Here is a 14,364-nt window from a genome sequence, read left to right as displayed (position 1 = left end):
TTAACCAGTCACACAGCTCAGATGCTTCACTTGTTCCATAGCAGTAATAGGGAATGAAAAGTGAAGCTGCAGTGCACTACGTAAGCAGAAGCTTCTGATGTAAATGTGGGAGGTAAGACAGATATGCACGATATTCTATACCTAGCTGTAAACATCTGCTCCTACAACGCTGTGCAACCTGACACTGAAGATCTTACCGTGCTTCATCTGCGTGCGCTAATTTGCACCTGCTGGGAAAGCAGCATGTATCTGGAGCACCTTGCCACCTCTGTGCTGAGAGAGGGCTATGTCTACAAACAGAAGCATTTTGTGCTTTAAAGGATTTCAACAGAGAAGGGGAAACTTGAAAGGGCTCATGCTTCATGCAAGGCTAGCTGCTGTTTTGTTCTTGGAAGTGACAGGAGTGAGGAAAGGAATTCCTGCGGGAGTGGGGGAGCAGAGGGCCCTGTCTGACTGCAGAGGTCAGGCTGGTTTAACTGACTGCTGCCAAGGGCTCCTGTCAACCTGTATGTGTGCAAGAGCTTCGGGTAAACCGTTGCCACAGTAACTGTTTCACCATTTTTTGTAATTGGTGATAATTTTGCCCTGCATTAACTTTTACTTTTGAAAAAAATCATTTATTTTTTAATTCCCTGGCAGGGGGCTTGCAGTGTCTTCAAGCAAGGGTTTCACAGCCAGTGTGCTGTTTGGAAGAACTGTGGTATGAGATTACCCTGCAACAGAATAAGGGCTGCCAGCAGTACAGGGGATTGTTGGTACTGTTGTATTTGATGTGGCTTACTCTTCTGGTTAAGCTGTTGTAGCCACAACTGGTTGCTGCAAGCTCCTGTCTGTTAGAGAAGGGAAGATGGAAGGGGAGGCTGCATGCGGAGAACACGCCATCAGTCTGGAATTGCTCCAGGGAGATGAAGGTTGGAAGTGAAGCAGAAATGCCACAAGACTGGAGAGTGGCACTGCAGGAAAAGGAAGAGGTGATGGGCTGGGAAGGAAGGTTAGAGCCACATGGCAGAGGGAGTTTTATGCTGGGACCCAATACATGGGTGCCCTAATGAGTCACACAAGAGTTCGTGCCACTTACATAAAGCAGGTGTTTCTGCTCTTAAATCTTTGCCTGAGCTACTAGCACTGGTTTCTCCTCCTTGATGCAAGCTTCTGTGCCTTTAGTGGATAACTAAATGTCATGTCTGTGGTTAGAAATTGTTCTTTAAAATGTCATAGTATTTCCTTTTATTCTCTGAGTGGATATGTTGATGGTTCTGTTGTGCTTTTCATCATATTTAACCACTGTATTATTTCATTTTGAACCTCTTCTGTGCAGTAAAAGATAGAAGGGTAGCTGTGCTTTATGTATGCCTCTTGCATGTCGATGAGCACAGCGTGCTCATTGTGCAACTGAGCCCCACATCCCAGTTTGACATTTTGGTATAACACAGCCTGTATGGCAGTGGACTGGTTTCCATCAGTACCTGCTTTCAGGCTGTCTCTGTGATCTTCAAGACTTTGGATGGGTCATGAGGAACTGGATAGCATGCCTCTTGGCAACAGATATTAGTAAGTAAATAAAGAGCAGATCTCAGGGAGGAAGAGTGTATAACTGAGTGCCTAGTTTATAGACTTGCAATATTTTCCTTTATGTACCAGTGGCAAGATCTGCTATTGATAATCTTGGTTTTGCTTCTCTTACCTGCCCAGCTTTCAGGCTCGTATTGATGAATGTGTCAAGCAGATGTCTGATATCCTCTGTCAAGTGAAAGGGACAGGAAATGTTCCTGCAAATGCCAGAAACACGGTTGCACAAGATGCAGATAATGTCCTGAGGCCATTAATGGATTTCCTGGATGGAAAGTGAGTGCTCAGATACATGCTACACATACATTACATCAGATTGGGAATGCGGTGGGGGAAGGAAGAATAGCTCCACGTTCTTGAGCTGCTCTTGAGTTGTCCAGCCTGTGAATTCTCAGGAAAGATTAATGGTTTTTCTTCCCATATCTGTCTTTTTCTCATGCCATGGATAATCTCTTCAATCTACATTCAGTGCCATATCTCACCCTCATTTCCCTTTTTGCCTCTGGCAGTTATAGCAATCAGCAAAATGCACTGCTGATCAGGTAGTGGAAAAGACTGGTGCACACCGTAAACTCTACATGTATCTCCTATACAAACTACTCTAAAGCCAATTAGCAAGCATGCTGCAATGCTTACTGGATATATACACAGCCTGTTATTCAATAGCCAGTGCTGTTCTGACTATAAAATACACTTCTGAGCTAGGTGATGTACACAAGCTTTCTGCAGATCAAGCTTGACTCAGATGAACTGTAGATCCATTGCTTTAATTAACTGTTGCCATTAACACAATGCAACATTATTCAGTTGTTCAGGGACTTTCTGTTGCTATCTGCACATAATTCTTAACAGCTCTCAGTCCACCAAAGGATATTCTTTCTCTTAGTATGAAGTTAAACTTCCTGTTGTTGTACAGCAGTTCTTTATTTTGAAAGGTGTGGCCTGATATTTTCCTATCAAATGCTGTGAGAGAAATGAAAACCTACACGTTTAAAATAATAAGTTTGTTGTTTTTTTAATTCATCATCTCATCTTTTTTTCTTTTCTTTTTTTGTTACCATGTGGTAAGTGACCCTTTGCAGCAAGCATTTATCTAGGAGCCCTCTCTTTTGAGCATTTTCCCTGTATGCCTTCACTGATCCTCAGAAGATGCCTTCCTTTGAATCAGAGGAAGCTTAGGGTGCTACAAACTTTTCATATAACCATGGCACAAGTCATAGTCTAAGCCTGGAGTATATTCTTCCCTGTTCTGTAGAAGGAAAATCATTTTTGTTGCCTCCAGCATCCTACCCACATCAATCTTGTTCCTATTCGGTTTCACTCGTTTACAAATTGGCTGTGGGTAAAATAGGAAATCTATGTTACATTCTGTAGAAGAGCTGGCTACCATCTGTGCACTGTTAGTGGCTGCAGAGTTCCTCCTTTATAGCTCTCCCAGTGTGGTTACAAAATGCCATTGGAAGTGATTGTTGGGCTTCAAAGAAAATCTTATGTTTCTTGGCCTTTTTGGTAGCCTGCACAGTAGTAAAGGAGGAATCCACAGAGAGATAAAGCATTCTGCTTTATATGAAAGATAATAAGCACGTGGTAGGTGATTGCTAATGAATCCAGTTGCAACAATATTTAGATTAGTCCTGTCATTGCTCTGAGGTGGTTTTCATTTAAGGACTTCAACTGCTATCAAAGGCAGAAACTTCTGCAGTAACAGTATGCATAATAGTATGGGCAGTATTCATTCGGTTATTCAGTAAGGATCGTAATAATGAACCATGAAGATATAAACCCATTATTCCATATTTGTATGTTTTTTTTCCTTTTTACTCTGTAAGCCCCACACAGCAGGAAGTTCCTTAAGAGGAATCAGCTTGGTTGTGCCTGTTATGGATGAGAGTATTCCAAGTAACAATTTAGTGATATCCTGCATAATCTGCAGGTCCATAAACAGAAATTGCTAAGATCAAAGATGTCAGTAATCCCAATGGCTTTAGCCCTAGAGCTCCAAGAACGAAGGCATACTGTACTTTATGAAAAAGGAAGATTTTTTTTAATTTACCTCTAGAGCAATTGTTATGAAAAACTGCATTGGGTGGGACACTGGTTCTCCCATACACATCTCCTTATTCCTTGGAAATTGCATTTTGAATTTACTCATTTCTTGCTCTCTCCCCGCAGCCTGACACTGTTTGCAACTGTGTGTGAAAAGACAGTGCTAAAACGGGTGCTGAAAGAGCTCTGGAGGGTGGTAATGAATACCATGGAGAAGCTGATTGTGCTGCCTCCTCTTACAGACCATACGGTAAAGCATTTTCTCCTTCCTGACTCATAGCAGAAAGTGTTGCCATTCCCCATGTAACTCAGCTCCTTGCCTAATGAGTCATCTGTCCAGGTAAATTTGTCTGCACGGAGACTGCTCTAGGATGGAAAAACACATCTATTAAAGTAAGAGAGCAGCTCTATTTATAGTGGGTTAGCAAGATACAGAGCACACTATAGAAAGAAAAAACAAAAAAACAGTTCAATATCCATGATCTAACAGGAGTCGCCAATTATATCAACTCACATTGATTTGTAGTCCCTTAGAGAAAACTGTGTAAGAGGGCTTATTTGGCAGTTAGTGTTGGCTTCATGGCATTAGAACAATGCCTGTAAACACTTGGCCTAATTATTGTCATGCATTGATCAGGTGTTCCTCTGCATAAAAGTGGTTAATTTAGCATTGTTTTTTAATTACATCTTCCATGGTGTTTTAACATCAGTATGGGCTGGCATGGTTTCTCTATCTCTGAAGTTGGGGAACTGGAAGTGTGTCCAGTTTTCCTTCAGAGCGGTCTTTTATATAATTGTTCAGCTGTGTGGACGTGCTGAATGAATGTGTGTCATTAATGTGGGGACGTTTTTTAGCAATGAAAGATTAACCTCTTTTCCAATTCTGAGAAACCACAGCAGTCGATTAAATGTCAGTCATGCACACCCAGCTGCTCTGGAGATGACACTCAGTTGTAGGCAGTGTAAAGTTTGAACCATAACCTCATTATCTGGAAATGATCCAGGACTTCTTTTCATCTGTTTTGGAGAGAACTTGTGGTCTGTGACTAATTAATGCTAATTTATTTCATCCCAGTAGTGAATAGAACAATAGTGGTTTTCACTATTTAGCAGTTGCCTAAATAATTTGAGTGGATTTCTTGGGTTGCAGCATGTAGATTAATGATGCAAACCTGCAACTTGCAGTAAGGATGTTTTGCTCTGAAAGCACCGTTGCGTCTGGCCTCGATGATGATGAGTTTAAACAGAACCACCGAGATACGGTGCTGTCATCCTTGCTAAGCACAAAATCAGTGTGAGGCATAAATTTGCTAAAGACTGTTTGCTCCGAGCTCAGGTTAGGAGTGATCATCTGTTTTTCTTTTCAATCCAGAAAGGAAGAAAAAATGATTAAGAAGATGAAATTTGTTTCTTTCTGTTGAACTGCTTTAAGAAGCAGTCTTTAGAGGGGACGGGGTCTCAGCAATGTAACTCATTCTCCTCCCAGCCCTCGGCAGGAGAAAGTCCTGATGATACCTCTGTATGTTCAGTAGACCCCTGGTTTCGGGCTCCTCCAAGAACACTTCCACAGACCTTAAGTGGAGAGGATGTTCATGGTTGAAAGAGTCCCTTTTCTGGAATATTTAATTTCTCTCTTTTCTGTAAACTTGCTAGAGATGTGATATGTTTCTGATAGTGGTCACGGAAGGCATTCTCAGGTAGAAGCTCCTCTACACACTGCAGTATCTCTAACTTTGCGTGAGTCGGTCACTGCAAGGTGCTTTAGTGCCTGCTATTCTCCAGTCCTATCTGTTCCATGTAAATTAGTTTAGCATGGGGAAGATAACCTGATCTTTTCCCTTCCACTCTGAGCTGCTTTTGAAAGATTTTCTGTAGGGTGGCGCTCAGATGAGACAGCATGCAGCTGTGTGAGTGATGCAGTGCAGATAGGGCACTTGGTAGCCTGGCACTGATGGACTGAGTGCCTTAATGACTTTCAGGTGACTGGCTTCTGCCTCTCTGGGTATTGACTGGTGGTGTGTTGTGAGATTAGTAGCAACATGATCTCCTGTAATTCACGGAGCACTTCATGCCTCGCTTGTTTTAAGTAAAGATCAACATTTAATTAAACACTCTCTGTCTTGGGTGAGTGGATATGCAAACATAGCTATCTGGGAATCCTGATTTTGAAGTTCAGCACACAGCTCTTGGGGATATTAACAGATTAGAGTTATATTTCTTTCTCTCTCCCTTGGAACAAAGCGATAGTTTCATCAGTGACTGGTCAGGTCAATGAGGAGTTGCTTAATTCACACACAAATGATTCCTCCAAAGCCTGCCTTTATTTACTTCACACGGCACATTGCGGCCGTTCATGTAGCACTCCACTGCTCGCTCCTGCTGTGCTTTTCCCAACTCGCCAGACTTTTCTTCACTAAATGAATACATGGTGCAGGATAAAAACAAATTTTCCTTAAGCTGCAGACAGATTTTACATATGACTTCCAAACTGACTGTTCTTTAGGTTTCCCTGTGAATAGTCCAAAGCGATTCTTGGAGGAGAGTGTAGAGCTTTTTAAGAGCTTTTCTGAGACTTTCTAAGCTTGTATTAGTTTAAATCAAACCTCTCCTTTGTGCTTGCTAGGTTCAAAAGAATCCAGGGCTGTCTTGGTGGGGAGAAAAAGCTTTCTTAGCCTTCAGTAAAATGATGGTCAGTGACCTGCGCATGTATTCAGACCTTTGTACCTAGAGGATGTTATTTCCTCTTCTTCATTTCCTCTTTTAAACCTATTCCCTCAGTGTTTAGTATGCTGTGGCACCTTAAAAAGTCCGATTTCTGATAGGTTAGTGAAGCTTTTTAAATGAACTTAAATGCTGCTAACAAAGGGGCAGGTCTCATTGTTGCTGAATATAGAAGATAAAAGATTTAAGAAAGGAATGTACAATGTCAGATAAAACTTCCTTGCATTAATGTGTCTCAGAAAATAAGCCCAAGTAATGATACGTTTTCCAAGAAAGGACTGAAATTCAAAAGACAGTAGGCTTTTGTTTCCTAACTTTGTCAATGGAGCAGTAGCAGAGCTAAAGTGTGATAGTTGGAGTCTCTGGGAATATAAATCAGTACAGTTCCTTTGGCTTCTAGCAATTAGGCTTGAATCAGCTGATGATCTCTTTCCAAATGCTTTTACTGGGGGAAAAAACACAGATCTTTAACAGGAAATTCAAAATCTCCATGTTGCAGACTGTGGACCTGTTTCAGATTTCCAAAAAAGTTTAGGAAGGTAAAATTAATGATGCGGAAGGGACCTGGAAAACTGATGCTGTCCAAGGTCTGTCCTCTTTCCAGCTGTGTTTGTCAAAAGCTAAGCAGAAGCAATTCATAGGAGTCTTAATTATCCCTCGTCTTCTGTCCTTGACATTTGAATCAATCCTGTTGTGAGCAGTTTCTCTCAAAAGTACACAATATCTAAGCATAGTCGCCTTATTTCCCTATAGCTGCACCTGGAATAAATGCTGTCTGTAAAACTTTGCAATATGTTTTCCATGAATAACTAATAACTTCTTGAGCGTCTTGTTTACAAGAATACCACTTGGCAGAGAAAGCAGCTGTCCAGTTTTTCATTAGGCTTCTCCAGCACTGATGACAAACGGCACGGCAGTAAAATAACTTCTTCTTGCAGACACATTGACAGAGATTGGCACTGATTGATGAGGATTAGCAAAATGGGCAAGAAGCGCCGCAAAGCAGTTATCTGAGCAGCTTTGTTCCTTGAAGCGTATCGCGTCACTGGGTATTGCTCAGTGTTACTGACCTGCCCTCTTTTGAAGCCTGCAGCAGGCAGGCTACGTGCCTAGGCTAGTTAATGTTGCTGAAATATATATATGAAGATTAAGAATCCAATGAAAAGTGGAAAGACTGGATCAAGAAATGTTAACATTAGTGTATCTTGGAGCTACTTCATTTTTTCAAAGTCCGGGTTGTAAAAAAAAAAAAAAAAAAAAAAGCAATTGTTAATTGTTTTTCTGGTTGGTCCCCAGTCTTCAGTACCTTGGGTTTTAAGACCAAAAGCCTTATGATCAGTCTCACTGAATAGCTGATGTGTCTGACAGCATTCAGTACTGGGTACCAAAACACTGTTTGAAGCTGTGTCCCTTGGATAATCTGGTGTGTCCCAAAGTGAAATCTCTGTTTGTGTCTCTCTGAATGCAGTTATGTCCTATTTTCCTTGTTGGAAATACAGAAAAAAATTGAGAGTTGTTTTTAGAATTCCTGTAAGGTACTGGCATCAAGTTAAGCTCCTTGTCTAATTTCAAAAGCTTTCACTTATGGATGCATTAGCCATCCTTGCCTACACCTTTTTCCCTTAAGAGTTATGAATTTAATCAGTTACCAAGAGCTTCTGTTTAGCTATAAAGTCAATAATGTTCACTCTGTATTGATTTCTATTCAAACATAAAAGGCTGATGATCAGTGAGGGCCAGGTGAGGGTTATGGTGAGAGCAATTTCATAGGGTGTCTGAATTCAGGTCATGGAATCACAGAGTTTGAGCAATTTCAGAAGGTGGCAAAACTAAAGAAAAAAGCATCTCATTTAGAAATTCAATTCTGGACTGTTGTAAAGAGAAGAGGGTGTCCAGTGTCCCTAGAGCAGAGCTCAGTTTCCCTTTATTACTGCTGTAAGCTGCTCACGCTTTTCTTCTGTACAAAGATACCTGATCTTTCCACTGGCAGATATGAAGAAGGTTTTTTGCTCAGGGGAACACATCAGTGAGGCTGATCTTAAGTTCAATCCAAAGGAAAAAAAAAAATACTTTTAACAGTCATTTTTGCAACAGATCCTAATTCCTGCTCCACAGAGCACTGAGTTAAAAGGCATCAAATGAATACTGAAGAAGTCATCAACTGCGAAGGCAAACTGGTTGGCATAAACAGGCACAAAGGGCCATGTAATATTTCTGGTCTTGCATCTTGCTGAGTTTAAATTCCAGGGATATGGGATGAGCAGTGTTCACGTCAGTTGTGGTTAAGTGAACAGTGAAAGTTGTTGAGATAAGAAAGGATGGCAGAGGAGAGAGAAGAAGGACTGTAGAATGGAGAACTGCATTTACTGGAGACCTTTGGGTAAATGTGGTCCATAGAGAGCCAGCAGACCCCAGAGATGAGCTTTGTATTCTCTGAATGCTTTCCCAAGCAGAAACATCCAACTGTGTACAAAGTGCTACCCAACAATGTGTCTGATTGTCCCTGAAATCTTATTTCTGGCATTCAGCTGGGAAGCCCCCAGGTGATACCTCTGATAACATTTATATGTATCACAGAATCACAGAATGGCCAGGGTTGGAAGGGACCTCAAGGATCATGAATCTCCAACCCTCCTGCCACAGGCAGGGCCACCAACCTCCCCATTTAATACCAGACCAGGCTGCCCAGGGACCCATCCAACCTGGCCTTGAACAACTCCAGGGACGGAGCATCCACAGCCTCTCTGGGCAGCTGTTCCAGCACCTCACCACTCTCTCTGTAAAGAACTTCCCCCTGATATCCAACCTAAATTCTTCCCTCCCTCAACTTAAAACCATTTCCCCTTGTCCTGCTGTTATCAACCCTTTCAAAGAGTTGACTCCCTCCTGTTCACAGGCTCCCTTTAGGTACTGAAAGACTGCAATGAGGTCACCCCGCAGCCTTCTTTTCTCCAGGCTGAAGAAGCCCAGCTCCCTCAGCCTGTCTTCGTAGGGGAGGTGCTGCAGCCCCTGATCATCTGTGTGGCTCTCCTCTGGACCCTCTCCAACAGCTCTCTGTCTTTCTTGTACTGGGGGCTCCAGACCTGGACACAGTACTCCAGATGGAGCCTCACAAGAGCAGAGTAAAGAGGGACAGTCACCCTCCTGTCCCTGCTGGCCACCCCTCTTCTGATGGAGCCCAGGATAACACTTGCTTTCCAAGCTGTAATCACACCCTACTAGCTCATGTTGAGGACCTGTTGACCCCCAGGTCCTTCTCTGCAGGGCTGCTCTCAAGGACTGCTCCTTCCAGTCTGTATGGATGCCTGGGATTCCTCCAGCCCAAGTGCAAAACCTTGCTCTTTGCTGTGTTGAACCTCATTAAATTCACCCAGGCCCACCTTTCCAGCCTGTCGAGGTCCCTCTGAATGGCATCCCTTCCTTCCACCGTGCCAACCCCACCACTCAGCTTGGTGTCATCAGCAAACTTGCTGAGGGTGCACTCAATTTCGTCATCGATGTCAGCGATAAAGACATTAAGAGCACCAGTCCCAAGACAGACCACTTTTAATGTACTTTTAATGGTAGCCTCTAATAACTCATTACAAGCTGAGGAGAGCCAAAGATTGTCACTGAGAGATCTCCCCTGACATACCTCAGGCTTTTCTGAGACAGATGATGAAAATGACATTAAAGAAGGAAAGAGCCTGTAGCTTCATGGGGAAGCCCAAATCCTGCTAGCCACAGAGGGCTGAAGTGGAGAAGAAAGTTTCACAATATGATGGATACACAATTAATGGCCTGAGTTACAGTAGGCTAGGGTTTTATTCTGAATGAAGAAATGGGCAGCTGTGACTTCATTAGAAAAAGGCAGATCAATGAAAGAGATCAAAATGGAAGAAAATGAATTTCAGTGAACCTCGTAAAACATGTCTGGGAAGGAGGCTAGAGAATTAGTTTGATTGCTTTTGTCTTTCTCATTTCATACTGGGCTTAAGTTCCCAGGCAAAAGAGGTATTTATTATACAGCAGAGAAATGTTGTGATGGTGGAAAGGAAAAATATTTCTATTGTAACTATTGCAGGGAAAATATTTCAAAGCTTTATTTTATCAGTGTGTGAGTGACTAAAAGCAAAATTTCCTGTCTTTGGGATTTATCATCATTTTTTGTTTCTTCATTGGTCATACAATATCAGTAAGCCACAGTGGAGAAGAAGAGCCATTGCCAGTTTTTGACATATGAAGGAGATGCTGTAACATATACTCTGTTTGCCTCATCTGGAAACTGTTCAGATCTAGTTTTGCTTCTGACCTGATACATTCTTAACCCCTTTCATCACTGATTGGGCTGCATTTTCCTAGAGAGATTGTCATCAATTGTATATCACTGCTTAAACTGATGTTACCCAGTGCTTATCTACATGTATTTAGATGACTTGAACTCTAGAGGAGTGCCTGGAGGTGAAGCCAGTACGTTGCCTTCCCTAAAACCTGTGAAGCCCTGTGCAACAGGGTGCATCCTATTTAAATGTATGGCTGCTGAAGCAAGAGTAAACCAGTTAGCACAGTGTCATGCTCTGATGTAGATCTGGATTTGGCATCTGCAGAAATGCCAGGTCTTATACTCGATAATATAGTAACAAGAAGGATTGTTGAGATAGGCCTTGGGGTTGTTATGTAAAGTTCTGTCTGGGAACTGGTTTGACTTGCTCAAAGAAAAAGTATGCAAATCTTGTGTATAATGTTTTTTTCCCTCCTTTTTTTTCCTACCTTCTTGCAATCATAGGGCACACAGTTGATTTTCAGTGCTGCTAAAGAGCTGGGACACTTGTCAAAGTTGAAGGTATTGTGTGTGGTCTGTGTTAATGTCGTTGTGTTTGAGCATGGAAGTGTAGTAGTGAGTAGCATGGCTTGTGCTTCCAGTGGTTTGTGGCTGAACACACTTACAGAGAAATGCTTTCTTCTAAATGCCTTAAATGTTCATTTAAATACATCCTGCTAACATTAGCATCGTGTTTATATTAACTGCTCAATTTTTTTCTGCGTTTAATAGTAAAGTAGTTTATCTCTTACAGGCAGAGGTCAATTTGATTTATCTATTCAAAATGGAAAAAAGTAGAGATTTTGATATCTGACCAGTTCCTCTGCGTCTCTTGTGTAAAAGGGAGTCCCTTATATGATCCTGATAATGAGCTATCAGTAGGAAAGATACTTGCGGTAGCTATTGATGAATTATATACAAAAATAACTGTTCCTTATGGAACAGAGCCTGTGTCTGTAAATTCTATCTGTGTGGGCTCTCTTTACATGCAAATGGCAGTTAGCATGAAGGCTGTGTTGATGTGTTTTGACACCTCATGACGTGACAGTGCATGGCACGAGCATTACTAAGTGCACTCCACCTCATTGTAAGCCATTGCCAGTGGTCACAACAGGAGTGGTATGAAATCAGCGATGCCTTACAAGAATCTATTTGTCCTGTGCTGTGGTTTGACTTGTGCTATGAAGCAGATACAGTGCAAGAGAAAGTCTAAATATCAAGTCACTGCTCACAGATTGTGCAGATAGGAAGATGACAGTGTCTTGGAGGGTGATCAGGAAGAACTTCCCATGGCGAGAGCATTCTTCTAAGTGATCAGTGCAGTTCCAAAATACATTCATCTCTTCCCATTGTGTTTTGTCTCATGCCTTTATTACATGCCTTTATTACATTAGCTTTTATTTAACTATCTATTTCCCTAGCCCAGCAGTCACATTGTATGTGTTTGTGATTCAGGACGGTACGCAGTTCATTTAAAGTAGTGCTTATTAGAAGTCCTAGGAAGGATCTGGGCATGCATGTCTCATTGCACAGAATCACAGAGTTGTAGGGGTAGGAAGGGACCTCTGGAGATCATGTATCTGGAGATCTCCTTCTACAGCAGGAGCCTGCAAATTGCACAGGTAAGCACCCTGGCAGGTTTTGAGTATCTCCAAAAAAGGAGATTCCACAACCTCCCCGGACAGTCTATTCCAGTGCTCTGTAACCTCCAAAGTGAAGAACTTAGATTGGTTAGAAGTTTGGAGAGAATTCTTTTCTCGGAGAGCAGCAGTGAGGTGCTGGTGCTGCTGCCAAGAGAGCTGTGGTGCCCCATCCCTGGAGGTGCTCAAAGATGGGCTGGATGGGGCCCTGAGGAGGTGAGTAGGTGGGAGCAACCAGCCCACGGTAGGAGGATGGAAATGTATGGGCGTTAAGGTCTCTTCCAACCCAAGCCATCCTCTGATTGTATGCACGAGGGGCTTTTTTTTTTTTTGAGACTGTAATAAAAGAGTTAACACTCTTCAGGTGTGGCTCTCAAGGGAATAGCTGACATCTACCACTTTTGCTGGGGACTGCTAGCTTGTCCTCCCTGGTGACATGGTGACTCTTGAGGATTGTACCACCTCCACTGTTTCTGCTTCAAAGAAAGCAAAAACTCCCATGGGAGAAATGAACAGAGAGGAGCTTTGTACCCAGGCTGGGAAAGTGGGAACTGGAATGCAGTCTCCAAATGCAACCCCCTCTTCCCGTGAGTATCCCTTTCTCCTTTCAAAAACAGCAGGATGAGTGCCCAACATGCAGAGAAGAAGCCCTCCCTGCTGTCTTAATGGACTTCTGGTTTCAAAGGACAAGATGGATTCTCCCTGTTACTCCCCCCAGGTCACCAGGACAAGTTTTTGCAGACAGCTATGAGTTCTTGTGCGTCTGTGTTCTCAGGCATAGTCACTGCCATTCACTGTTATCTTTCACTTCCTCCCAATCTCCTCTTTACTGGAATTTTTTAAGATACACAGAGTGCCTTTTGCCAGGAATGAGCTGGAAGTTTTTCTGTTTCCATTTGCACTGGTCAGACCGAGGCCAGCTCTCAACAGCAGCCTGTCTTTGGCTAGAGTTACTATAAAGCTTATCTTTGCTAACTCTGAACTCCATTTTTAGAAATGCATGTTCTCATGGAAATCAGGCAAGCCCTGGTTGGTTTTTGAGCCTTTATTTACATATCCATATATAGAATTAGAGCACAGGTGCGTGAGATTTTATTTGTGGCATCAAGGCTGTGTGCAGACATGAAAGCGCCATACCACTTGAATTCTGAGGACCTTTTGTTCAGACAGATGGTGTGAGCTGACATTGTGTCCAAAAATTTCCCGAGGAGTGAAGGAGTTAAGAAGATGTAAATTGTTTGGGTCTGCATAACCATCATGGATTTTCTGTTTTTACAGGCATGTACAAGCTAGCAGAGAAGGCATGAATAAATAGCTACTCGAAGTCCTTCTCCTGTCTGTTTTGCCATTTCACTAAAAGCCTGAGAAAATTATAACACGGATTTTAAGCCTTTAGTTGTCTTAAATAGAACAGTAGGAAAAGATCCCCAGTGAATCATATTAGTCAGCTGAAAGCTGAGACTGGCAGATCTGATCAGCGCAGACTCCTGTCCGGATGAAAAAACAATTTCCCAGTGTATTTTCAAACGCTTGGAAAACCAACCGTAAAACTGGCACCTTGGAGCCAGATACCTGCCTCCCATTTGTTATCCAGGTCTTTCCACTCTGCTTTGGTGCAAGCAGAACTGCTCCTGCTGCCTGTCCCACACAGCCAGAAGCTAGAGCAGGAAGCGGGGCAGCCTCTTCCACTTTGCAAAGCCAAGCTCTGACTGCAGAGGTTTTTTTAAGAATAGTTGTGCACAGTACACCAGTAAATATGAGAGACGAGGACAAGATTTTGATGACTTCCACTGGTAGTTACACAGTGATTTGATGTAAATATTTGTGGTCTGCTCCTCACTCTCAAACTGGAAACTGCAGAATACTTGATAGGAGCAGTGTAGGACGAGCAGAAGGCAGGCACACAGGGAAATGACATGGGCTCCTCTGTGTGTAGCTGTGAGCATTACCAGCCCCATCACTTGGATGTTTTTACATGATGTGTTGAAGTAAATGACACTGGGAAACTCTTAGAAAGCACTGATGTGTTGCTGCGCAGTGGCAGCACAGACACAGTCCGGTTGACCTCTCTGAGTGGTAAAGAAGCTT

The 14,364-nt window shown here is 42.6% G+C and overlaps 1 protein-coding gene across 2 annotated transcripts in view; it reads left to right on the top strand.

Moving 5' to 3' along the window:
- UNC13B (unc-13 homolog B) overlaps window positions 1-14,364 on the top strand; it is a 204,221-nt gene that overhangs the window by 177,368 nt on the left and 12,489 nt on the right. Inside the window, exons 32-34 of one of the 2 annotated variants that reach the window (XM_042838403.1) lie at window positions 1,693-1,845; window positions 3,742-3,865; window positions 11,102-11,158. In XM_042838403.1, the coding sequence (XP_042694337.1) occupies window positions 1,693-1,845; window positions 3,742-3,865; window positions 11,102-11,158 (334 nt within the window). The remainder of the gene's footprint in view (window positions 1-1,692; window positions 1,846-3,741; window positions 3,866-11,101; window positions 11,159-14,364) is intronic. The other variant, XM_042838404.1, reaches the window with a different exon arrangement.

This window comes from Centrocercus urophasianus, unplaced genomic scaffold (assembly GCF_019232065.1).
Source record: "Centrocercus urophasianus isolate 14NV4802_14NV808 unplaced genomic scaffold, USGS_Curo_1.0 seq_8, whole genome shotgun sequence".
Lineage (NCBI taxonomy): Eukaryota > Metazoa > Chordata > Aves > Galliformes > Phasianidae > Centrocercus > Centrocercus urophasianus.
The sequence above is the reverse complement of the archived record's forward strand: the minus strand, read 5'-3'. Positions and strand labels throughout refer to the sequence as shown.